Raw genomic sequence first — 26391 nt, forward strand, 5'->3', positions numbered from 1 at the left:
GTCGGTGCTGGTAATTACCAGCCAGCCGACAGGACGCTGACCGTAGTTTGCCCCTCAGGGCGGTCAGCGCCCGAGCTCAACCCTCCTCACGGAGTCTGGGAGCTGAATCTGTGATTAAAATCCACCAACTATTTGTTGTGCCTCCCGCCATATTGTTTTTTTTTTGTGCTGCCAGCTTGGCTTTTTTGTGTTTTTTATTCAGGCGAACTGCTTATCTTTTTTTGCGTGCGAGGAGAATAGCACATCTCCTTTGCAGTCGCCGGCGGGAGGCACTGTGCTTATATCGACACAACAAGGGTACAGCAACTCGGCAATCCATCCCATCTCCGCGGGGTCGAGTCCACGGCATCCGGCCGCGCTCGCCCTGAACCGCACACCGTACATCCGGCCGCGCGGCCCCGGCGGCCGCCGCGCCACACCGCACACATAGCGCCGACCACAGAACGAAAGAGAGATATAGAGCGAAAAGGTAACTATAATTAACGCGAGCGGGCGTGCAAACAACACAGGTACGCCGGCCACCGTGGCCCGGTCCGAGGTAGCCGACGGGCGGTCCCGGCAGGTCAGGTCAGCCGACTGCCGGCCGGCCGGCCTCTGAGCGGCTATCGCCTCCAGGAGCGCTCCTCCTCGTGTTCCTCTTCCTCTTCCTCCTCGTCTCCGGCGAGCAGGTCGTCGGCCGGCGCGGCGGCCAGACTGTCCAGCTCGACATCCTCGTCCTCGGCCAGCAGGTCCATCTCGACCACAGAGCCGGGCGGAGACTGACGGGACACACGGGGAGGGAGCGGCGTCAGCGACTGGATATTACAGCAGGACACAAGCGACTGATAGATCACAGACTTGGATGTCGGGAAGCAAAGCCGTTGCTCGTGACATTGATTTCCGCCATCCAAATGCTATCCGGTTGAATGTAAGAAGCTCGACATGCAAACAAACATTGGCGCCCACGCATAACGTCACATTTTTTCAGCATCCCATGTCATCATTCCCTGATCAGTGACCAGTGCTCACCTTGTTTTCTGCTGCAGCTGCCGCTGTTGCTGCTGCGGTCGGCTCCTCGGCACCCGTCTGCGCCGCTCCTGTAGCCGGGGCGGCGGCGGCGGGCGGCGCGGACGCCGGCTGCGTGTGCCAGTTGACGGTGAGCAGCCGGTCGCCGAACTGGCGGCCCTTGTTGTGCGCCGCCTCGGCCTCCTGTCGGCTGCGGAACTGGACCACCACCGAGGGCGTGGCGTCGTCGCTCTGACAGTCCACGATCTCGCCATATTGCTGAAACGGAGCACAGAGGAGGCGCCCGTCAGGGGACGATGCGTGTTGGCACTTGGCAGGCGGTGGCGAGGCCGGAAACGCGTCGATGGAAACTGCAGTGCATATTAAATCGTCGATTGTAAAATGCTACGAAATGCAAATGCTTGTCATCCAGCCAATTACCAGCTAATTCTAAATGCTCTTCTTTCGCCCCGAATCTGAGCTTAGATCATGATTGCCGCATATGATACTCATTCAGCGTTGAATAACAGCAACCGAAACATTGGAAAGATTTAACTGAAAAAGCAATCACAAAGAAAAACATATTTTGACGAAGAGCTAGGCCAAACGTCGATTCCAGGACAAAAAGTCAAAAGACAAAATGTCAAAAGACAAAAAGTCAAATGCAAAAAGTCAAAATGGATAAAAGTCAAATGGAAAAAAGTCAAATGGATAAAAGTCAAAACGGATAAAAGCCAAAAGACAAAAAGTCAAATGGCAAAAAGTCAAAACGTCCAAAAGTCAAAAATGCAAAAAGTCAAATGGCAAAAAGTCAAAATGGCGAAAAGTCAAAAACGCAAAAAGTCAAAAGCAAAAAGTCAAAAGGCGAAAAGTCAAAATGGCAAAAAGTAAAAAACGCAAAAAGTCAAAAGCAAAAAGTCAAATGGCAAAAAGTCAAAATGGCGAAAAGTCAAAAAAGAAAAAAGTCAAAAGCAAAAAAGTCAAATGGCAAAAAGTCAAAATGGCAAAAAGTCAAAATGGCGAAAAGTCAAAAACGCAAAAAGTCAAAAGCAAAAAGTCAAATGGCAAAAAGTCAAAAAACGCGAAAAGTCAAAAGACAAAAAGTGAAAAAACGGCAAAAAAGTCAAAATGATAAAAATCAAATGGAAAAAGTCAAATAAGAAAAAGTAAAAAGTAAAAAGTCATATAGGTATCTAAAAAACCATAAGACACCGCTCGCTCGTAATTAACCCTATGGCGTTGCATGGAAAGAAATGAGTTCAAACTGCCTCGAGCCCGGCTCCAACATTGAGAAAGTTCCAGCGCCAGTGCTCCCACATGTAATAATAACCTGTGAATCATTTTCATTTTATTACTTAATGGATTCGTTCATTAAAATATGTTCATTTCTTTTAACCAAATTTCTATAAACCCAGCGCGTTGGATGCTGGACCAGTCAGCGATGACCGTACAGAGACCAGAGAGCGTGAGTGGACGGAGGGGACCGCGTCCAGTCTATCGGGCACGTTTAAACTTTCAGATAAAACTTTGCCATAGCACTGGAATTGCACGATGGGGCAGTGGTGACCCGGGAACGTTTGAAAAGTTGATGGGGTAGGTTGAAAGTTGAGGGGACAAAAATTGCAACTCAAAATTTTGAAATTATCTCGTCTTTTGTATTTTTTACTTTAACCCTATTCCTGGCGGGCTCCGCCGGGACAAGAAACTGGCGGGGGGGGCCGATTCGGCCCCCCCCCCTGAGATCTCGAGAACGAAGCAAGATAGCGACAAACGGTAAACGGCATCGGATACGCACGGCCAAGATCTACAATTTTTACTAAGGTCATTTTCAGGTCAGGTCAAAGATGACGTCACAGGGGTCGAAAATGTGAAAATGAAAAAATATGTTGACCTCGAAAGGTCAAGGTCAAAGGTTGACCTCAGGTCACGTGACCTCGAGGTCATCATGTATAACATTCGATGCGTCTTGACGAGCTGAACACAATGAGACCATCCACGCGTCTGTATCTTGTTCCTGTACGGAGTTATTGGCCAAAAACCTTTGGTGACCTTTGATGACGTCACATGACCTCACAGCTGCCCAACAGCAAAACAGACCTCAAGGTAGTGAAGGTTGATCGTATATGAAGTCATGTATGGTATATGGGGCCATTCCGACCCGTTTTAGTGGTAAAAACAGGGAGTTGATTTTTCCCCCATTGACTTATAATGGGGAGGTCGCGAAATTGACCTGACCTTAGGTCACCGATATCAAAATTCCGAGATATACAAATTGCGCATACTGGTACCCTAACTAAACCCTGAAGAGAAGAAATTGATCGGTCAAAAACTCTAGCTCTGGCGTGATTGCAAACTTTTCTGAGGTAGCGTCACCAAACCGCCTCTGGTGACCTGACCTGAGGTCAGATCAACTCAAAATTTTCAGACATGTTGCGTAGAAGCCTTTTAGGAAAAGTCAGAAAATTTGAGCTTCCTAGCTCAACGCGTTTGGGAGATATAACCAAAAAACCTCAGTGGGGGGGCTCCTGAGGCCCCCCCCCCGCCAGGAATAGGGTTAAGTCCATTGACGTCATTTAAGCGTTAATCACATGGTATTTTTATATTTTGAGGTTTTGGCTTTTCACCACGGCCTCCTCTCAGGGGCGACACTTTCCAAAAAAATTTTGGTAGGGCTCTAATGTAAATTTTTGCCAATTCAAATCGATTCTTTCCACGCAACGCCATAGGCATAATGTTAAATTTCCAAAATTATTGGTAGCTGGCTCGGGCCCTACCATGCCTATACAAAACGACACCCATGCCTCCTCTAACATGTTAACTGCGGGAGCTGCAGCCCCCGCAGTCATCCTCCAAACTGGTCACTGAGGGGTACCTTAGTCATTTTTTAGTCTTAGACGTTTTTGGTAGGGGTTACCTTAGTCATTGCCCGTGATCGGGCCCCCCAGTCAAAACTGCTTAGAGGAGGCACTGCTTTTCACTCGCTCCCATGGGGGAGGGGCTGCCGCCGCCCGGTGCTCCGCGCACCACGGACGCCACGCGAGCGCTGCTGGCGCGGCGGCGCGCACTGCTCGGCCCGCGCGCCGAGTATACGGTGGTGAACCGGCAGTGTCGAGCGGCCATCAGACGTGAGCACGCGGCATACTATGCTGACCAGCTGCGTGAGGCAGGACCGGCGAGGATGTGGACAGTGCTGCGGCCGGTGATCGGGGCGGGGAAGAGTGCCACTGCTGCTGCGCCAGCGTGCACGCCGGAAGCGCTCAACGCGTATTATGTGAGCGTGGGCCCCACCACCGCAGCCAGCGTCCCTGCCCCGCTGCTGCGGACCCCGGCTGTCAGAATCCCTCGCGTACTCACATGTTCCTTACAACTTCAGTGGGTACTGGGTAGGGTACGTTGCGCTGTATAATATTTTTCAAAAGATGAAAAGATCGATGCTTCGACTTTTATCCTTTTGACTTTTTATTTCAGACTTTGACTTCGACTTTTCTATTTTATACTTTTTTCCTTTTTTTGACTTTTTGTCTTTTGACTTTTACCCGTTTTGACTTTTTGCTTTTGACTTTTTGTCTTTTGACTTTTTTCCATTTGACTTTTTTGTCTTTTGACTTTTACACGTTTTGACTTTTTGTCTTTTGACTTTTTCCGTTTTGACTTTTATCCTTTTGACTTTTTGCATTTTTGACTTTTTGTCTTTTGACTTTTTCCGTTTTGACTTTTATCCTTTTGACTTTTTGCATTTTTGACTTTTTGTCTTTTGACTTTTACACGTTTTGACTTTTTGCTTTTGACTTTTTGCATTTATGACTTTTTGTCATTTGACTTTTTGCGTTTTTGACTTTTGCACATTTTGGCTTTTTGCTTTTGACTTTTTGTCTTTTGACTTTTATCCGTTTTGACTTTTATCTTTTTTACTTTTATCCCGTTTGACTTTTTGCATTTGACTTTTTGTCTTTTGACTATTTGTCTTTTGACTTTATTCCTTTTGACTTTTTGTCCGGTTACCCCAAACGTCACAAACTCCGGCCGATTGGCCCGTTCCCCGGAGTCCGGACCGGTTTCCCGCGTCTCTCCCGTCGTCCCGACTCACCGCGAGGTGTGCGAGCAGCGCCGTCTTCTCGTCGAGCTCGTACCCGGAGATGTTGAGTTTGGTCGGCCGCCGGTCCACCGTCGTGGTCCGCTGCTGACCGGGGACGTAGCTCAGGCTGCCGCGGCCCCGGCCCCTGAGAGTTGGAGGAAGGAGAAACATGGTGTCAGCATCAACCAGTCGCACATATCTAGCTCCATGCAAGGATATCAGCTTCGAATAACCTTCCACATTTCACCTAAACTTGTGTCTAAATATGAGTGATGTGGTGATCATATGCGACAAAAAGGTGCAACTATTCTTATTGGGCCAAAAAATCGTACTACAGTTATGTTACAACCATTGGTAGCCAACAAAAGACAAACTACGCCGTTCAATATGGTGCCACTGCCCACGACAACGAGCACCACCCTACGTCCTCACCTGCCGCGCATGGTGACGGGCCGACCCCGGCCGCGTCCGCGCGACAGCGAGCTGAGCTGCTGTTTGAGCTCGAGCACGCGCCGCTGCAGCTGACTGGTGTCCACGCCGGCCTGCTGCTTCTGGTAGAGGTCCATCTCGGCATCCAACACCTCCCGCTCCGCCTGAGACGGCGAGAGAGACGGCAGTCAGAGCGAGGGACGGAGAGGGGGTTTCAACGGAGCACATAACGGAAAAAACGAGCACTGGAAACCTTCAACACGGTGAAACGAAATTCAACAGCTTTTTTCATATTTTCTGTTATATTTCAGGATTAAAAAATAAATGTCACAAGCTAAGAGGCAGGTCAAAGGATCTTATGCCCCGAAGATATATCTCAAACGCACCATTCCACGACCGCTTGTCCCCGTCCCGAGTCACACTCACCACCTCCTTGGCGCGCGCCGCCGGCAACTCCCGCTCCACGGCCGAGAGCGCCTCCGCGCGCGTCTTGTCGATGGCCACCTGGAGCGCCTTCACGGTGGTGACAATCTTCTGGCGCTCCTCGGGCTTCAGCGACTTGTTCTCCAGCTTAGCCAGTAGCGCCTTCTGCTGCGCCAGCTGCTTCTCCAACAGCTCCGTCTTGCGCTTCTTCAGGTCGGCCGCCAGCTTGAGCATCTCCTGCGAAAACGAGCAGTGTGAGATTGGTGGAGCCATACAGCAACGAGGAAACCTGCGAGCTTGTCACCGGTTTCATGATATTTCTCTAGTGAAAGAAGTTTGCAACTCAGCTATATCAAAATCCTCTGATTTTGACAATATACAGCTGACAGCTCAACAAAACTCACCTCAAACAAAAACGAAACCCTCGCTGCGCGAACCAGCGGTAGCTAAACCCTGCATCCTCTCAGCTACTCTCCTTCAGGCTTGCTACGTACCTTTTGTTTTTCCATGTGTTTGGCCTGCAGCGTCACGGTGGCGGCCAGTTTCTCCTGGCTCAGTTTGATAGCGTCGATGCTCTGCTGTTTGGCGGCCGCCTGCTGCTCGGCCTGCTGCCGCAGTACGTCAGGGTTGGTGACGGTGCGGGTCAGCTGGCCGGCGGTCCCGGCCGACACCTGGACCACCTGCGGGCGCACGGACGGACGGACGGGGACCGTCAGACGGGCGCGGACCAGCGGCGGGGGGAGGGATAGTACGGCAACGGCAGGGTCGGAATACATGGCCGCGGCTAACGACGTGGTAGCGATGATAACAGTCAAACAATTAACTGTTCATCAAAATCGTACTGAATGTTTAAAAAGAGGTTGCGAATATATACAAGGTCTTAAACAATAAAATTTTCAACGATGCAAAAAAAAAACACGCAATGCGTATGCAAATGTGAATTATGTGCATGTGCCAAATCAGCATGCAGGGGACCATTAATTTGATAAACAGCAAGCGGGACCGCAGCTGTATGCTATATAGCTACTCGGCCAGAAAACTGATAGCCGTAAAAGATAGAAGCAAAACTGAGGATAAGATGAAACACATGAATAAAGAAATAAGCCAAAAGTACGAGCTACAAAGGCATATCAAAATAAAAGGAGAATCAGTGGGAATGCCAGCCATAATATGTACTGAACAGAAACAGACTGGAAGCACGGTCAGCTGGAACATAAGCATAAAAACTGCAACCTCACGATCGGTCTAGCGGTTTCTAGAGGCCGACCAAGCGAACTGATTGCCTCCACCAGGCTTTCAGACCCCACGAGGAGACAGACGAGGCCGCTCGACCCCCACAAAGCGGACAGAATGGAGAAGGACTGTCCATGGACTAGAGAGACTAATAGAGCGCCGTGCGACAGGCTGTCTGCAGTAGCAGCGTGCGCGGGTGCGGGCCGGGGCCGGTCACCCATCTACACCGACAAGCGGGCCGGGCGTGGGCGCGGGCAGAGTGGGTCTCGCAGTTACCCGGGCGGGGGTAGCCGCGGCCGGCGAGCTGACCGCAGTCACCACTCCCAGACGAGACCGGACCGGCGCGCGCGGAGCCGCCGCCGCCACCGCCCCGCCGGCCGCCTGTGACACCGGGGCCCGGCCTCAGGTCACCGGTCACCCCCCAGGGCCCAGTGCCACCCCAGACCGAACCGGCCTATCCGGACCTCTCAAATAGATATTACACACAGACGAATGGTCACATCAACGGCTTTCAGTCTCCTAATCTAATCGGACAGTAGCCGTTTTTGGTTTATAGTCATTGTCCAGCTTGTCAAGACAAGAGACGAGTCTAAATAAGACACGATTTCACATTATTTAGAACAAACAGCAAACAAAACACGGACACAAAAAACGCACCCATTATCCCGCCAAGTCACAACAGCCGACAAATGCTGAAAGAGCAATCGATAGACGACACGCCATCTTCCAAAATTAAGACATCAATTCACCACGACAATACTGCCAACCATGACCATACAATCATCCCACAGTTAGTAGAGCAGCTGAGGTCTTAGCGCCTTCACCTCACTATACAACGATGGAGCGTAACAACTTATGAATTTGTTCGCCCTCAAGACCTGCATTAAGTATAAATCACTGACGTAAATAGACAAACGTTGACTAAGCCGGCAGTCCTACGGCAAATGCATGGAGAGGGTGGAGCGGGGACACGTCAGTCGGACACTCACCTCTCCGGCCGCCTCCTCCCGCTCCTTGTTGTGCCAGAACACCTTGATGAAGCGGTTATTGAGCACGGCCTCCGTGCACTTGTAAGCAGCCTTGGCCTCGGCCGGGTTACTGAACGTGACCAGCGCCGCCTCCGGGTCACCGCCGAACGACACCTAAAGGGAGAGGGTCAAGTCAGAGCGGTGGGCCAAAGGGACGGGCCAGAGACCGAGTGAGGAACCAGAAGGGCCGGAGGAAGGGGGGGGGGGGGTCGGGACGAGTTGGAGAGCTGAGTCAGCGATGGGCACAATGCAAAACGCGTGGAAAAACGTGGATAACGGAGCCGCGCAACTCAGTACTTAATTACCCTTGCTCTTATCGGAAACTTCCTTCGGTGTCGATAAAAAACTGGTCGCCTTCAAATTAATTCAGCGGCGAGGAGATTGTACGCTCATTTCATTCACCAATTAATGTAGCAGTTAAAGGAAACTAGAACTCTCCCATTAATTCACACATTTCGAATTCCCATCACCGTCGCCGTACCTGGATGTTGGTGATTTTGCCGAACTTGACGAAGTGGTTGTTTAGGTGGGTGATCTGGTTCAGGCCGGCCGGCACCTTTTTCAGCTCCAGACTGCAGTTGGCCGGGTCGAACCGGGGACGCGGCGCGCCGCCCAGCCGACTCATGTCGAAATGACCCCGCTTCCGGGGCGGCTCGTTCTGAACGGGGGCACAGAAAGATAGGGATATATTAACGGCAGAAACACGTGGCAATAATTAAAATACGGCGTACCGTCACACACTGAGAGCTCGGGTTGAGTTTAGGGAGCAAAATAGCGGGAGGTGTCTATTCCAGAAGTCGATTTATGATCATCGACATGTCATTGATTGACGTTTACCATTCGATCAGCAAACAACTATAAAAATTACGACCGACGCCAGGCAAAAGGTGTACCCCGTTAGAGTATAATATTCTGAGACAAAAAGGGGTGGTGGAATCAGCCCCAGCTGAATCGAGGCCAGGTACTTGGATTCTAGCCCAGTCTCCCCCTCCCCTCCCCACATCGTACGACCGTCCCCACAAAAACTGGCACCCCGCGTGGTCCGATAGCCGCTGCCGGTGACCAGAATACACCGCTGTATTCTGGTCACGGTATTCGTGCCAGCCCTGGGCGGCCGCCCCCGCCCCCGTCCTCCCCCACCTGGCGACTCACCGGGTCCCTGCCGGCCCAGCCGCGCTCGGCAGCCGTGTACGGGTGCCGGGGCCGCGGTCCGACCGGCACCGGGCCGGCCGGCGCGGCCGCCGCCGGCGGGCCCTGCACCTGTACGCTGAGCAGCTGGCGCGCCGCGGTGACCGGCGCCGGCGCCGCCGGGTAGTAGGGGCGCACATGCGGCGGCGGCGGACGGGAGTAGTTGGCCAGCGGCAGCCAGCCGGGCACCGGGACCGGGGCCGGAGCCGTCACCGTCAGAGACGGCGCGTCCGGGTTGTACGGCTCTGCGGGACAGACGACACAGACCGGAACCGGGTCAGCACAGGGAGACACCTCCGTCCGCCGCGACCCCCGACATCCCAGGAATGACCCATATCGGCCACACACAGCGTAACTGGACGCCCGGCTGACCAGACATTTACACCACAAAATGTGGCGTACACCATAACACCGGCCGGCGCAGTTCAGGCCGGGCTGGACCCAGCCGACCGCCGGCCGGTCGGTAAATATAACGATTTCATCACCACCCAGCATGCCAACCATATGCCAACACAGCGCGAGCGTACGGCCAGCCCGAATATAAAAACATGTCTTGCGTAACAACCGGTCTAGACGAGTTTAGGGCATAACGGTCATATATGTGTACTACGCATTAGTTGCGATTATTGAACATTTACGCATTAGTTTTCGGAGAATATACCGTGGAGACCCGGCCAGTAGCGTTCTGAAAGGGCGTCGTTCCGTTTATCGACCTTTTTCCGATTGAAGGTCTAACTCCCGACGACATAATCGCCATTAGAGCATTGAATTACGTCATGACTGTAATGAAGATTGATACAGCTTGACCCGAACAGTAACCACTCACTGAGCTGCGCCACGAGCAGCTTTAACACAAGTCTGTTGTGCAAACCCCACGCACCAATCAGCCCCGCACATCTCTAGTATCCACTCCGTCCGGCGCTTTCACCCTTCGCAGTGGCAGTCGGTGAAAGCCGGCTCCGCCCGCTCCGGTCGCGGGCGGCGCGCGGCGCACACCAGACCGGTCGGCCGCCCGCCCCGGGTCACAGCTGACCGCCACTCACCCACAACGGTCGGCCGCGGCGGCGGCTGCACCAGCGGGTTGAAGTGCGGCGGCACAGTCACTGGTGGCGCGCACACTACGGAGGCCGGAGGCGGCTGGGTGTACTTGAGGGCGTCGGGCAGCGGCAGCGACACGTCGTTCAGGATCACCGGGTCCAGGCCGTGGTCATACGGACACTGGTCGCCGCGCATACAGTAGCCCTTCTCTGCAGCGGGGCGAGACGGGGTAGGCGGTCAAATACACAAGGCAAACCGATAGTCTGGTTAGATGCTAGCGTGAATGCCCTCAACGCAGCCTACTTTAATGACTTATTTTAAAAAATCGTTTATTACCACCAAATGCGCAAAAAACAGCCGGGCTCTGATTGAAGTGTAGGACCAATTTGTAGACAATAATTAACTGACTATGATAAATACCAGTTAATGACTCTATTTTGTGGTTACAGCGTTTTAGGTCTGTTATTGGTAGCTAGTGAAAATCACAGGAAGAAGTATAAATGACATCGATCCGTCCCATACACCGTCGCCAGGTAATCCGCAGCCGACTGACCGTCGTAGTCTCTGCAGCGCTGTTTTCCGGACGCCCCGGAGGCATTGAGCTTCTGACGCAGATCCGAGACGGCCGAGCCCGGCTCGGGCACCCGCTCGGCCTCGGAGCCGGCCGGCGGCGACCGGTCAAACTTGACTGCAGACAGGCGCGCGCACAGGGTCAGTTGGGGTCAGTGGAGTGGGGATACACGAAGTCAGCTGGGGTAGATGCAGCGGAGCCTGCGGCCACTTACCGAACAATTACTGAGGCAAGAGCTCAGAAATGGCCTGCACTTCGGACGCAATCATATTTAGATTAGAAATCTATTCATCAAATGGATATCGTCTCAGTTTGTATGAGATGGAGACGAGCAGAACGGCTTTGTTCGCGAGTAGCGATGCCGTTTCGCAATAAACTATTGCCGTTTCACAATCACCTATCAGTGGATTAAAGAATAGAGCTCTCAGGTCACCAACCGAGAGCGATCAGATCTGTTGTCCATAACGACACTGCCAACCCAAACAATCGCCGTCCTGTTGGTCCCTCGGGGCGGCCTCTCCCACCTACCCAGCCCGTTAATCACGGCCGCCAACCCTCAGCATCGTCCGGCCGACCCCCGGGCGTTGGCCGCGTGCCCGACCTCCGCCCTCCCTCCCACGTCGCCCGTCCCCCGGTCAGCGGCTGGCCACCGGCCCGGTCCGGCCCCCTCCCCCGGCACCCGACCACTCACTGGGCGACTTGCTGCGGTTGTAGCGCGGAGATCGCGACCTCGACAGAGATCGAGAGCGCGACCGTGACCGAGAGCGGGGGCTGCGACTGCGCGACGAGCGCGCCGTCACCGCCGACTTGCCGCTCCTGGCCGGCGACTTGGACTTGGGCCGCGGCGGTGAGCGAGACTTGGTGCGCAGCCGGGGCGGTGACCGGGAGCGACGCGTTCTGCCGGCCGATACACACAGGATGTCAGCTACAGATAAACTACACACGTTCACGACATGAGTGCACGGACTTCCGACTATCGCTGTCAGCCACAGGATGTGCTCTCGATAATAAAGTGCGAGATGACGGTAATGAAAATAGCATCAAATGAATTAAAACAATCTTTTGAATTTGGATAAATAAATGCAACGAAAAAGGCATTGCAAATTGATACTATGCTTACCTTCAATAACTAACAAAAAAGAAATAACTCGATTTTACAATAAAATACACGGAAAGGTGCATAATAACAGTTCATTCCCTCAAGCACAGTCTGGTGCTGCACATTTACAGGGAATATGCCAGTGAGGGGAGGCGGACTGACCGTCGGTCGCGCGGCGGCGGAGAGCGGCGCCGGCGCTCCTCCCAGGACCGTTTCCTCTCCGGCCGCTCGGCACGCTCGTCCCGGTCGCGGGGCCGCGACGAGGGTCGCCGGTCGCCGCGGCCGCGGCCCGTGCCCTCGGGCTCTGTGACGCGCCGGCGGGCCGAGTCGGCCGGCACCGGGGCGGCCGCCGTGCCCGATACGCCGGCCGCCGCCTGCGTGGTCGAGTCCGGCGACGCCTGAGGCATGTACGACTTGGTCTCCAGCGTCTCGAACAGCCGGTCCACGAACGGCGCCGCCTGGTCGTGCAGGAAGATGTCCAGGTTGTTTTTCATGCTCTCACGTAGCTGTTGAGGCGGCATGTCTTTCTTGATCAGGGCCAGCACGTATTTGGCCAGCTTGCCGGGCTCAGCATCACACCTAGGTGAAGGGCCACAAAAACATTTAGACATGGCATGCAAACAAGACATTCAGACACTAAGTAAATCTGTCATAACAAAAATTTAAGTTCCTTGTCATAGCATTGTCACTAGGCACTTTGTCATGGAGTCCATCCAGACTGACAACATAAAAGACAATAAATGTTAGACATTAATCTTGCTCTAATTATTTGTCCAAACTAAACTACAATGGCTTCATTTCCAAGCTGAACAAGCATCTCTTAGTCCTGACAGACATCAGGAAAGATAAAAATCAACACAAAAAAACATTTTCATTCAATATTGTCACTTACAGAGGTTCCATTGTCTCTGTCATCCATTGCTTCAGGATTTCTGGTTTCTCCACAATCATGATGAATGTATTTTCAGGTACTCTGCAAAATGAAAGAGAAGATTAGATTTCCCATAATTGTGTGAACTAATTACTTATTCCTTTACAATCCCTAGCATTGAAAGCACATACATACAAACTTTGAGCCAAATCAGACAAGCAGTTTAGAAATTCCCCTTTAAATTCTCAAAAAGAATAAAATTTAGCAGGAAAACTCTAGCCTGTCATTCTAAAATGTCTAGCCAGAGCATCATTTATCTGGATTAGTTGGTTAATATCTTAAGTCAGAGATCTATGCTTGGATGTCTTTACATAGCCTGAAAAGCTGTGGGATATCAGGTGAAAATGTGCATATTTGTATAGGGTAACAAAAGTCTGTTAAACCTTCTTAGCTCGGCATTTTAGGAAGTCAAGTGCTTGCCGATGAGCTTACTTTTTTAAAGAAATTTAGCTCCAATGTTTAATGGACAGATTCACAGAGCTGGAACCCAACCAAGCAGAGCCTGTTGCATAGGCCTAGCTATGAATAGGCAGTCATGGGCATAAAATCTAAATTGGGCAATTCTAAGTAAAAGGAGAATTAAGACATATATACATATTGTGTGCCAATCAAAGCTGGGTATTGCACAGTGCACACCCTTATCAACTGACTTCAGCTGACTGCGGCCGCTCCCACCAGCTTCCAGACCAGACCATTCCATCACAAGTGATAAATGTTAAATAAAAAAAGTCATGTGTCAGTGTCTGGCAATTCCATTCAAACCGTTCTCACCACCCGCACTTGGAATCCAACAGTCAAAACTCTACAAACTGAGATACATGACAGGCAAACTAAACAAAAGCTTGAAAAATGAGAGCATATATGACTCCATCACAGACATGCATCACATCCAAGCTGAAGCCCGGCACCATATGTTGTACAGGTTGCAGTTCCCGCATGCCTCAACCTACCAATAATACACACCTGACATAAACAATCAAACATTTAGTTTAGAATTATTCTGTGAATTCTTATGTACATGTAAGCATTGACAAAACAAATGGTTCTGTCCTGATTGGTACACGAAACACCTGAATATAGGATTGCGCCACAAATGCAGGCTTGAGCATGCATCGAGAACAACATGAACCTGTCACCTACCTTTGAAGTGCGTAATACTAAGCAGAACAGGTGAATTGGTCTCAGCAGGACCAACCTATTTAATCAGCACACAAGCATTCCAATGACTAGGAGCAAACACGAATTATCACAATAGAAACGGCCACAGAATCCTCAGAATCCGATTGCTTCGAGAAATGTCGCCTGCCTCGTGCAAAACTCAATAGTGATGGTAATTTTCTGGGAACGAGTAATAAGTACTAGTACTTGTCGCTTTTATTTTCCTACTCAATATTTTTCACCATTTTAATTTTTAAACTTAATTTGAATCAACTTTTAAATTTTAATTTTTACCTTGAAATTGAATGAATAGATTGTAGTGAAAAAGCCATTTTCACTTGGAATTATTGTACAACGGAGTCAGCTGAAAACTGTTTGAAACGAACAATTATCCAGCCTTGAATTTGTGTAACCTTGTTGCCCGCCATAATCAAAACCAAGGCAGTATATTGACAGGGTATATTGACTGTATATTGATATACCATCAAAACTTTCTTTCGAGAGCGTGGGAAGCGCGCGCGTGGTGGTGGTCAGGTTGGTGAAAGTGGACGGGGTAGGAGGTAAGTGGTGTCTTCTGAGCATATGGTGGAAACTTCTTATTATTGTCTATTTTGGTAAAATGTCTGCATGTATATTTCCTGTTGGCTGTTGCCTGTTGGATGTACAGTCGTCCTCAAAATTATTCATACCCTTGTTAATTTACGACATATTTTGCTTTTTTGATGAAAAGAAAACATTTTGTCGAGCTTATTTATGATTTATATATGACCAACAGGGGAATGAATAACAGCAACATACAACTGACAAAATATTCAGTTTCAGGTCTGTTTTATTCATGAATCTTTGAAAACACTCATGTTCAAAAATATTCATACCCTTGGTTTTCAGAGTTCAGTGTCTTTCTTCAGTAGTCGATAGCATATCCTTTGTTCCTTATTACTGCTTCTAGTCGGTTCCTGTAGGTGCTCACAAGCTTGCCACACGTTTCCTGTGGGATTTTGGCCCATTCTTCCCTGGCGAAAGCCTCCAGCTGGGTCAGGCTAGTCGGTTTCCTGGCCGTCACTCGGGTCTTCAAGTCCCGCCATAGATTCTCTATGGGATTCAGATCAGGACTCTGACTAGGCCACTCGAGGACGCTGATATTATTGTCCTCGAACCATTCCTTGACTACTTTAGCCGTGTGTTTGGGATCATTGTCTTGCTGGAACTTCCAGTTGTTGCCGAGTTCCAGCTTCTCTGCAGATTCCTTCAGGTTTTCGTCCAGAATTTGGATATAGTCCTCCTTTCTCATGGTGCCCTGGATCCTGACGAGGTTTCCTGTGCCGCGGGAAGAGAAGCATCCCCACAACATGATGTTTCCGCCACCGTGCTTGACGGTTGGCACCGTGTTCTTGGGATTGTAGGCCTCTCCTTTACTCCTCCAAACATATGCAGCATCCATGTGCCCAAACAACTCCAACTTCGTCTCATCAGACCACAGGATGTTTGCCCAGAAGTTGGAATCTTGCTGCATATTGCCTCTAGCAAAGGCCAGGCGAGCCTTGCTAGAGGCAATATGCAGCAAGGTTCCAACTTCTGGGCAAACATCCTGTGGTCTGATGAGACGAAGTTGGAGTTGTTTGGGCACATGGATGCTGCATATGTTTGGAGGAGTAAAGGAGAGGCCTACAATCCCAAGAACACGGTGCCAACCGTCAAGCACGGTGGCGGAAACATCATGTTGTGGGGATGCTTCTCTTCCCGCGGCACAGGAAACCTCGTCAGGATCCAGGGCACCATGAGAAAGGAGGACTATATCCAAATTCTGGACGAAAACCTGAAGGAATCTGCAGAGAAGCTGGAACTCGGCAACAACTGGAAGTTCCAGCAAGACAATGATCCCAAACATACGGCTAAAGTAGTCAAGGAATGGTTCGAGGACAATGATATCAGCGTCCTTGAGTGGTCTAGTCAGAGTCCTGATCTGAATCCCATAGAGAATCTATGGCGGGACTTGAAGACCCGAGTGACGGCCAGGAAACCGACTAGCCTGACCCAGCTGGAGGCTTTCGCCAGGGAAGAATGGGCCAAAATCCCACAGGAAACGTGTGGCAAGCTTGTGAGCACCTACAGGAACCGACTAGAAGCAGTAATAAGGAACAAAGGATATGCTATCGACTACTGAAGAAAGACACTGAACTCTGAAAACCAAGGGTATGAATATTTTTGAACATGAGTGTTTTCAAAGATTCATGAATAAAACAGACCTGAAACTGAATATTTTATCAGTTGTATGTTGCTGTTATTCATTCCCCTGTTGGTCATATATAAATCATAAATAAGCTCGACAAAATGTTTTCTTTTCATCAAAAAAGCAAAATATGTCGTAAATTAACAAGGGTATGAATAATTTTGAGGACGACTGTATGTGTCTTCCATGGGCCTGGCGAATGAATGGCACCAGCGTGAGCATCACTCATCCAAGTCAAAGTTGACCCTGCCCACTATGTCAATGTTAAACTCCTGCGGTGAACGGAACAGCCCACCCTGACTCCTTCCACGTCCACCCCCCCTCCCCCCGCCCGGCCCCTTCCAACCCCCAGTTTCGGCCAATTGGCGATTTTTTCGATCGGGGCACCGACACGGCGCAGATTGAAGCAAGATTACTTTACTACTCTTGAAAGTTGAAGGACATTGGCAAATGGCATGGCAATGGTCAATAGTGAAGTTAATGTTCGTAACATATGACCTTCTTGCAACTGTCGACTCTCAGAAGAAAGATAAGGGTGTCCAGTACCTACACTTCATAATTCTTTTTCTCTCGAGTCGAAAGTTGACGAATCGAGAAGCAGGCGGGCACGGTCCGTCCCACTGACGGACTAGCTGGCAGCAGCTGCTTTGGCTAGTGGCTCCCAGCCAAGATTCTTTCAGATACTTCTAGCAACCGCAGAGCATCGAAGTGCGGAGAGGAGCCTTCATATATCGAGCGCCTGAACCACTCGAACCCTGGCTCTCACCACCGGAAATATGACGCTCTACCAACTGAGCTTCAGGCAACGGGACGAACGGATTGTTTCTCTTTATGAACATGCTATCTATTTGGTGTTCAACCAGGGCATTTGTCGCTACCTAGTAGCAGATACATGCAATTGCACGCCGTGCTAAGGTACGCTACATACACGCCAGCGATACCCAGGGTATGACCGTGCCCAGGGTTATCGGCATCCGCCAAGCGGGACAGTCTCGACCGCACGCTTCCTGTCGCGCACTCAAGGTGGCACTGGTGTGCGCCCTGGGGGCCAGGGCCGGCTGGGGCTACCCGATTTCTCAGGCCCGGCAGGTCAGAGGCCTGCTCCGGAACAAGAAGCGGGTGCGTGCCACCGACACACGCGACTGAACAAAAGGGACTACTTACGAGTATGTGAAGGCAAATCAGGCCCGTATCCCATGGGTGCAAAATGACCTCAGAAGTCGGGGCCCAGCAAACAAACTTAACAAACTTCACCGATCCCTCCGATATAACCGGTCCTATCCTCAGAACATTCGTGCAAATTCTTCTCCTCAACACCTCAAAGCACGTGATGCGGGCTGGACGGTCACCTTATTCTGACGCGAGTGGCTCCTTACGAACAGGCTGTGGTGCGGTGGGGTGATCGTTAGCGGGGCTGAGTGACCCGCCCATCCAGATTGGCTTATCCTCGGCGGTCGGCGACACATCAGGGTCCTCCGGTACGTCGTTTCCATCGTTAGGATAGTCAAATCCTTCTCCACGCCTCCAACCCTGTTCCGGGCTGGACGGGCAACTTTATCCCTTGCGGGTAGCTCCACATCTGGAGCACGCCCGTAGCCGGGTACAGTGACTGTTACGGGACTGGGTGGCTGTCCAGTGTCCACTGATCGAGTTCAGCCTCGACGAGTCACCAAGTCACCCAGACTAGTGTCTCTCCCTAATTCCTATCATCCTTCCGGCCCCGAAATGGTCTCGTCAGACTGAAAGAGCCTAACCCAGCAAAAAAAAAAAAAACATCAGGGTGGCCGCCCAGGCTAACTTTTAATCCCTAACATCCCTCCAGCACTTAAATGCTCATATCAAACGGAAAGGATCTAACCCAGCAAAACTTTTATAACCAATGCCCCTACAGCCGGAGACGCTCCCAAGTTCCTGGCACGCTGTTCTCTATATGCTCTGGCTGGCTCGGCGTTTATCCCCGCGACCGAGGGAACACTCATCAGTGAAAAGTTCGGAAAATCGGGACCTATTAGAACGTCGTAAAGTGTGGCTGCTATGCGGTTTTTCGATGTGCTGGTCACGAACATCATGTTAATTTTGATCATAGCCCTAGAACGCCTAGGGGGGGGGGGTTGTATCAACCCCCCCTGAGGTTTTTTCGAAGTGCACGCTAAACAGCTTGTCGTAGCGGGCTGAAATTTTCAATACCCTCTGGGGCAACCTTTGCGCATCTTTTGCCGAAAAAAAATTGATCGGGTCATGTCAGGTCACGGAGTTATGACGTCATAAGAGGTACAGCCTCCGGCCGACAGTTACCAAACGTGTGCGCCGAATCCCTAGGTTTTCTGCCGGTGATACCCACATTGTTTGATGGATCATGATGAAACTTCCCATGCATGTTGGGGCAAGCATTGGCTATCGTGTGGTGCAAGAAAATTGACCGGGTCAGGTCAGGTCACGGAGCTATGACGTCACAAGAGGAACAGCGTCCGGTACTATTTTTGAAAAGCGCCCGAACCACTATTTTGCTAATTCTTGTCACCTCAATGGGAATATGCAGCAATATTAGCTTCTATAGGGAGCAAATGGACCTCCCAAATCCAAAAATACAATCAGATTTCAAAAATTTAAATTTTGATTTTTCGAATTTCTGCCGCCGACTGTGACCTTGCCGACTTCCGGCGCTCCCAACGAGCCATTTTTAGAGCTAGGGAAACGAAATACATACCAAACGATAGAGAATTGATCAAGGAACACGATAGTGAAGGTTTCAAGTCGATATCTCCCACCGTTTTGCCGCAATCGCCGCGGAAAGTTGAAAAAGTTTGATTTTTTCGGAAAATTTGACCTTTGACCGGTCATAAGTAGGTCAAATGTTGACCTAGGACCAAAAAATATACCACCAATCGCGAGATCTCGTTGAGAGCAATCCGTTGGTTTTTTCCGCTAAGCTCTACGACCTTCCGTTTCGAAACGCCAGGGGGGGTCGTAACAACCCCCCCCCCTGGTCGTTCGTGTTATGAGAAATGGCCTGGTCGTGCGAGGGATAGATTATGTCTTCATGCATTTAGGCCAGGTCGGGTCAGGTCAGGTCAACCAGAAGGGGTCCTGCCGGGTAGTAGGTGTCAACCGCCTCTGACAGCTTCGTAACATGTTACGAAGTGTTACGAAGGCACCAAAACTACTTCGTTAATGTTCATATGGTTGCTAAATTCGAATTCAGCTCCAAAAACTGGCCTAGAAACCTGTAAAACTCGAAAAAGTGAACCGAGGTCATCAATGGTCAGTGACCTGACCTGACCTTCAGGTGACCTTGACACCCACCCTTTTGCATGGGGGCAACATCATAACACATGTTTGAACGCTTGAAACCACGAAAAGACTGCAAACGCGCGGCTAATGCGAGCCGACATACACCGAATCGCGATTCCGGCAAAACATGGTCTCGAAAAGTAGGTGACAGGTCAAAGGTCATTTGGGTCAGGGTCATGAAATTTTCAGCGTAGGTGTAAAATTGATCAGCTCGAGGGTACTGAAAGTTTCGTCGCGATCGGCCGCTTTTTTACGCGAGTTATACGCGAAAAACCGAGGGGGGGTCCCTTCCCAAGACATTGTAATAGTTTTGCTACATATTTTCCGGATTTCCGTTTCTGTTGTATACAAACACATCAATGCAGCGATCCTGACTGCAAGAAAGTTGTACAAACCTGGTGTATGGTATGGCACTTACATATGTACATTTCTAGGTTTGTAACGGGTTACCATGATAGTTACGTCTTCAGGATTGTTAAGTAAGTCATTAAAAAAAAAACTAACAAAAAAAAATATTAATGCATTTCTGAACATCTTCTCCTTGTCTTGCATTTGTGTACCCCTTTTGCGGAATGCGGTATAGTTCGTGTCATCGTTCATGTGTTGATAGATCCGGAGCATGCGCAGTATCGGTGCAGTTCGGAGCGTCACTACGACGATTCTAAAGGCTGCGGATCTATGACGCTCTTCTCAGTCGCTCACTCGACGTTAGCTGGAGAGCAGGCAGGCATTTCTTTGTCGTCGATATTGGATAGCCAGTGATAACCGTAAAATCATCATAGGAAAGTCATGGAAGGCAGTAGACTACTTGTGTTATTTTTTGATTGCCCGGATGGCAACGTGCACTGAGTCGACAAATTGTTTTTGGTTCTCGTTTCATGTACCGCGTACTCTGCAACAGTTAAAAACATCGTGTCATTGCCGTGTTCATAAGTGTCGGAGCTTAGATGAGGTATCACCCCGTCTAGATTTCCTCGTAATTGCGCGGTAATTGAAATACCTGTCTTCTGCTCCACAGCCTCCGCTAATCGCTAAAATGGACTCCAGAGACAACGATCCAGTTCCGTCCTCCGAACAAAGCACTGGAACTGCCGGCTCCGGGGCATCAGACAAAAGGTAAAATAATAATAAACATTACGCTATATATCACCCATCGTCTTCTGATGTCTTCACCGAACATTCTCAAAACATCAGATAGGGAATCGGTCTTATGGTGTCATCTCTCCACGCCTTTTTTCAACGATGTACTTGAAGGGTCGCCTTCTGCTTTGTGCTGACTTTGTCCGCCCCGACATTTTCTTCAATTCCTGCTTCGTAATTATTCTTTGGAAACGGACTTAGGCCGTTGGCCTCGGATTTCACACCTACTGCCATCGGTGTTCGGTCCCGTGTCATATTACAACCGAAGGCATGGGCGTCATCTGACCGCCCCCCCCCCCCCCCTGCTCCGCCCAGCGACTCCGCCGTCAGTATGAAGCGCTCCGGCTACCTGGAGTGGCAGGAGTACTTTATGGCCATCTGCTTCCTGTCGGCGATGCGCAGCAAGGACCCGGCTACCCAGGTCGGCGCGTGCATCGTGAACGACGACCGCAAGATCGTCGGCATCGGCTATAACGGCATGCCTCTGGGCTGCAGCGACGACCGGCTGCCGTGGAGTAAGACGGCCTCGGACACGCTGGACACCAAGTACATGTACGGTGAGTCACGGTCAGTCACGGCCGTCTCACGGCGGCGGTTTGTCGCCGTCACTACCGTTTCTTGTTGATGATGATGCATGGTTGCATGGGGTTTGTATTACATATGGTGACAGTCTGGGTGTCTGGAACGGCTGAGGTGGGAGATAGGCCGATGACTAATGCTCGCATTTTCTGAATGGTATAAACGAGTATTCGAATTCCTTGCAATGAAATGGGGATGGGGCAGAATGCTTTATATCCACTTCCTGTTAATAATTAAGTCATGTGGTTCAAAAGCTAGGCACTTGATGAAGACAACACTAATAACACTGGTTCTATACCAACACCCCGGGTCCCCGAGGCGCGTCATTGAATGTTCTTCCCCTCGACACCTTAGTCGCTGAGGATGCTTTGTTTAGATAACATTCGTAGTAAGACTAGAGAGACGTAGTTTCCTTTACTGTTTATGAACTGCAACCATAACAGGAATTTGTTTATTTTTCTGTATGTACTCTTCGGTGTGTATTTTATCATGGTAGTTCACACTCCCTGCAGTCTGGGACTTTTTTTGTAAACATTCAGGCGATCCGGAACAGATAAAACTGGTTGTATCGCGGTCAGTCATCTGGGGGTTTTCTTGGCCTCTGTTGAACTGCGTAATTAGTTGACCGTCCGGCTCAGGGACCCGGGACACCATCAGCCAGCCACTCCCGCCTCTCGGTGGGGGGTGCTACCCCTGAGCTTTTTTTTAAGATTTCTTAGAACGCGCTGCAATTTGGCAAACCTGGCCTTTGATCCAAGCCAGCCATTTTGGCAGCAACTTTTGGCTTTTCAGGGTAAGTCACTGATTCACGACGTTATGTCATAACTGAACCTTTGCACGGTCTGAAAATGTCCAAACTTCACAAGCTCTCAGTGACCGGCAATATTTCGCAGCGAGATGGAACTTCACGGATGCAGCAGCCTCTAGTCCTTACATCTTACTTACCTCGGATTTTCCATAGGGATCACCGGTGATCATGCCATCATTGATTCAAAGGGAAATCGTGAAACTACTTATTTGGCGCCGGATATAATCTAATCCTATCTCAAGGATATGGGAATCATGACTCCATGCTTATGGAAGGAGAATGGGCATACACAATAAGTATCTACAGAAAAAGTGAACCTAACATCTACCTTTACAAAGTATACACATACTATCAGCACGATGCATGGTATGGGAATGTTTATACCGCATGCCTTATGTGGGGTATACATACATGCATACGTATCGATAGAGCCTGTGGACTGTAACGCGCAGGAGCGGAAGGTCGCGGTAACCACCAACCACAGTTGCTCTGAGATTGCAGGCATTTTGTCACATTGTAAGTGCGACAGCTTACTTGCATTGCAGCAGGCCGGCTAGAATGCGTAATGTGTTTGTGTGGCCTGCTTTTTTGCGCGTTATGACTAACTGCATGGTATGGTTTTCGGTGTTCGTGTGCGGGGTGCATGCGGAGTGCGGACTACGGAAAGCAGCACTCGCTGCATGCTTTGCTTGCTTTTGTGTGGATGTTTTGATAGATCGCCAAATAAAGATCTAAAATTGAGCCGTTTTATATTATCTTAGACCTCATCTTAGCTGAAAGCTATATCACCTTGTGCTGGAGTTGAGCAACTGAAAGTATAGACAGTTATACCTTATCTTTATTTGTTTAGCCGATTACCGCATTTGTGCTGTGCATGCTACTTGAAGCCACTGTACTGTTTAATGGTTGATGCAATTTTAGTATGCCACGCCGAGATGAACGCCATCATGAACAAAAACTCTGCGGATGTCAAGGGCTGCACCATCTACGTGGCACTTTTCCCCTGCAACGAGTGTGCCAAGCTCATCATCCAGTCAGGTATGTTAGTGAAACAAGCGTGTGTGTTTTGCTCTATGTCCTACATGATTTATTTTAGAGTTTCAATGTTATGTTTGGTGTTAAGCTATACCTCTTGATAGGGGTGTGCGAACCGGACATTCCGAGATTGTGGACCGGATATTGCGACGGCTTAGATAGTTTATCAGTTTTCACTGCTATCACAAGCTCGTGACTAGTCTCACATCTCACGATGCATATGTCATACCTACTGGATAGTGGATATCCTCTCTATGTCATTGACCATTCACCCTACCCTTTACGTTATACTTTTTCAGTTAACCTTATCTCTTTTTATGTTTCAGGCATTCGCAAAGTTGTGTATGCGTCTGACAAGCACGCAAGCAAAAAATCTACCATAGCATCTAAACGTCTTTTGGAGATGGCTGGAGTCGAATGCTGGTCAGTATGTCTGTTTCAGCGTTTTAACTAACCCTTGTTTGAGTTACTAAAAAAATCAATCGTAAATTAAACGATTGGCTAATTTTTGATATTGTAAGATGATCTTCAGGGAATATATCATGGGAGAGGCGCCATCTAGAAGAGGCGATGGTGGCATAATGTCGATAGCTTCTCGATTTTCTTTCTTTCCATATCTGAATTGACCTTTGGAGAGAATGAGAGGGAGGTTTTTGACTTATTTATTTGTCCGTTTTTCGGTTTCTAAGTCATTTATTGGTTTCGTTTCGAATTTTCGACCTTTGCAGCGAGGTCGATATAAAAACTTTATGTTTCTTGGAAACGACTTCTATGTAAAGAACAAAAAACCGAAACGAAAACAATCCTCCGTTCTGTCGCTTCCATCCTCAGGAAACTCAAATCTTTCTCCTCCACGCCGCAACCCCTCCGGGCTGGACAGGCACCTTTATCTCATGCGGGCTGCTCCCTTGGAGCGGCACCGCTGCTCCCGAAGGAGTGCACCCCGTAGCCGGGTGCAGAGAGTGCTTGGGGGGCTGGTCGGCCTGTCCATTCGGACGGGCTCAACCCCGGCGACTCTCTAGGGTGTCTGCCCAAGATCAATGTCTCCCCCTAATTCCTATCATCCTTCTGGCTCTGAAATGATCTTGCCGGACCGAAAGAGGCTAACCAAAAAAAAACAAAAAAAAACGAAAGCAATAAACGACTATTGCAGTAGCCGAATAACGAACATTTATATAAGGTGTTAAGTCATAAAAGCTTGAAATCATACCTACATTATCATTACTATATGAATCGTCAAGTTAGGCAATGCTTTTGCTGAAGCATTTCGAAATAGTATGTGCGTGGACGTGTACGAATCACGCTGCCCTTGCATCCGTTGCAGCCAGTACGAACCGAAGCGTCGCCAGGTTGTGATTGATTTCGACGTGATCGACCGCAGCGGTCTGAGCCAGCTGCCCGACTCGCCGCCGCGGCAGAGCCCGGTCCCGGGCCCGCAGCCGGAGCCGGCGGACTGCGCCGACTCGGTGCGCCGCAACCTGAGCGCTCTGATGGTGGACCAGGCCGGGCACGAGGGTCTGTGAGGGTCCGCGAGGGTCTGTGACGGTCTGTGTGGACCTAACTGAAGGGACCGGACGGGGATGCAATCACCAACTGAGTGCAGAACAGTGCCCGACAAAATGTGTGATTTTATGACTGATCTGATCTGTTAGGTAGATATTTATGTGATGAGTGATTGGCGTTAATGCGATTACGCTAAAATAACGCTAGTGAATGCGTCTCCAAACGATATTACCAGCTCATACGCGAGTACGAGAGCTTGAACTCATCACCCAGCTGGGATATAGTAATTTATAACCTTTGTGCTGTGTCATGTGCCTTGTGCAGTGCCTTCGGCTGTCTGTCTATGCTGTGCAACTACTGCAGATGTAATGATGCTACCTTTTTCATTTTTCCGGTTTTATGTGGCTCCAGCGACTATGGTGTCTTTCACACTGGTCACATCGTCTGTGGGTCAAGTGACGTTTGATGGGTCATAATTAATCGCCCACTGTGGTTTGGTTTGGCTTTTACGTTTGATTTGGGACACCGCACCAGCGTGTATTTGTGATTCATGCATTTGACATTTTAATTGCTGGTCATGTTCGCCATTTTGCATCATTGAAAATATAGATCGCGCTCGGTGGTCTTTTTATTTTGTTGGGTGTTCGCGCTGGTTTTGGAATGAAACCAGTCATTGAAAGCCAGAGAGGGATTTTCTCCTTGTCATGACCCGAGACGACCCTCACAGCGTTGCTTCACCCTCTACTGTTAACGCCAGACCCCTTGAGACCCTAATTTTTCGCGATTACTTTTAAATGCGTGAAGGAATTTCAACCAAGCTCAGGACATGGCCGTTTCAAGACAGGCCGAAACTTTTACAATTTAGATATTTTATCGCCATTTCAATATTTCAGGCACTTGTCATTGACTCGTAATGTTAAATTTCGAGCAAGATTTTCATCCGGTGTGTAGAGGCTATCACCAGTCAGTCTGTGATACGTTATGACGTCACAGCTAAGCCCCGCCTCTGTGGTCTTGGCCTGCGGCGGTTTCGGGCCGGCGCGCGGTCACTCTCGCTGTGGCGGGGAGCGGGGACGGGCGACGGTCGAGCGGTGCCGAAAGCCGGCGGAGTTGTGCGTAGCGTCTTGGCTGACAGTGCCCAGAGAGCGACATGATGACTAAGGAGTCATAAATGCTCAATGCGCATTGCTTCTACAATGCTGATATGTTCGCTGATATATATTTTTTTATAAGCTGCAAATGACGGGCAGATGGCATATAACTGACATAAGGTTAGGAAATATTCACCTGTATTTAAAGCCTATGGCGTTGCAGATAATGCGATAATGGGATGTCGGATGTCACCAAGTAGCTGCCGATTTGTACATCGCTATGCAACCATCGAACAACGCAATAATAAGTTAATTGCCTGAGCTTCACATCATACGGCTCGCTCGTATTTCAAACAGATACCCTACATCGAAAATCGTATTTGTTTGGAATCGTTAACGTTTGTTCGAAGCACGACTGAGTAGTAGGTTGAGGAGTGATGGTCGGCTCTTGGTCCTATATACAAGAGTCAACAAGAGCCTAACATTTACTTGACCGTCTGCTGCAATTGACTCATAGCACGTGAAGCGTCAGCGTAATTCATAGTCCTTCACAGATG

At 49.7% G+C, this 26391-nt stretch overlaps 2 protein-coding genes across 3 annotated transcripts; one reads left to right on the top strand and one right to left on the bottom strand.

Moving 5' to 3' along the window:
* Positions 1-132: 132 nt before the first annotated feature.
* On the bottom strand, positions 133-14325 carry LOC122369280 (RNA-binding protein 26-like). 2 transcript variants are annotated; one of them, XM_043343898.1, is made up of 16 exons: positions 14140-14291; positions 12961-13041; positions 12231-12647; positions 11661-11866; positions 10952-11086; positions 10404-10607; positions 9325-9605; positions 8654-8830; positions 8134-8286; positions 7421-7525; positions 6406-6591; positions 5915-6148; positions 5492-5652; positions 5072-5204; positions 1009-1263; positions 133-758 (listed from the first exon to the last, which is right to left on the bottom strand). In XM_043343898.1, exons 2-16 carry the CDS (start codon positions 13017-13019, stop codon positions 603-605), a joined length of 2862 nt encoding a protein of 953 aa, XP_043199833.1. In that variant the 5' UTR covers positions 13020-13041; positions 14140-14291; the 3' UTR covers positions 133-602. The 2 variants fall into 2 exon arrangements, with proteins under 2 accessions (XP_043199833.1, XP_043199834.1); XM_043343899.1 differs by lacking the exon at positions 7421-7525 and having other exon boundaries at positions 14140-14325.
* A 162-nt stretch (positions 14326-14487) lies between these two features.
* LOC122369282 (deoxycytidylate deaminase-like) lies at positions 14488-25365 on the top strand. The gene is made up of 6 exons (XM_043343904.1): positions 14488-14717; positions 20697-20794; positions 21134-21375; positions 23127-23243; positions 23567-23663; positions 24565-25365. Exons 2-6 carry the CDS (start codon positions 20715-20717, stop codon positions 24761-24763), a joined length of 735 nt encoding a protein of 244 aa, XP_043199839.1. The 5' UTR covers positions 14488-14717; positions 20697-20714; the 3' UTR covers positions 24764-25365.
* The last annotated feature ends 1026 nt before the right edge of the window (positions 25366-26391 follow it).

The sequence above is a fragment of the Amphibalanus amphitrite genome, unplaced genomic scaffold, assembly GCF_019059575.1.
Source record: "Amphibalanus amphitrite isolate SeventyFive unplaced genomic scaffold, NRLGWU_Aamphi_draft 001023F_arrow, whole genome shotgun sequence".
NCBI lineage: Eukaryota > Metazoa > Arthropoda > Thecostraca > Balanomorpha > Balanidae > Amphibalanus > Amphibalanus amphitrite.

Coding starts and splice junctions, on each gene's coding strand:
- LOC122369280 (XM_043343898.1), bottom strand. CDS start 13,019: ATGATTGTGGAGAAACCAGAAATCCTGAAGCAATGGATGACAGAGACA. Junction 7,526..8,133: donor GGGAGGAGGCGGCCGGAGAG/GTGAGTGTCCGA, acceptor CCGGTGTCACAG/GCGGCCGGCGGGGCGGTGGC. Junction 6,149..6,405: donor AACACATGGAAAAACAAAAG/GTACGTAGCAAG, acceptor TCGTTTTCGCAG/GAGATGCTCAAGCTGGCGGC.
- LOC122369282 (XM_043343904.1), top strand. CDS start 20,715: ATGGACTCCAGAGACAACGATCCAGTTCCGTCCTCCGAACAAAGCACT. Junction 20,795..21,133: donor TCCGGGGCATCAGACAAAAG/GTAAAATAATAA, acceptor TGCTCCGCCCAG/CGACTCCGCCGTCAGTATGA. Junction 23,664..24,564: donor ATGGCTGGAGTCGAATGCTG/GTCAGTATGTCT, acceptor CATCCGTTGCAG/CCAGTACGAACCGAAGCGTC.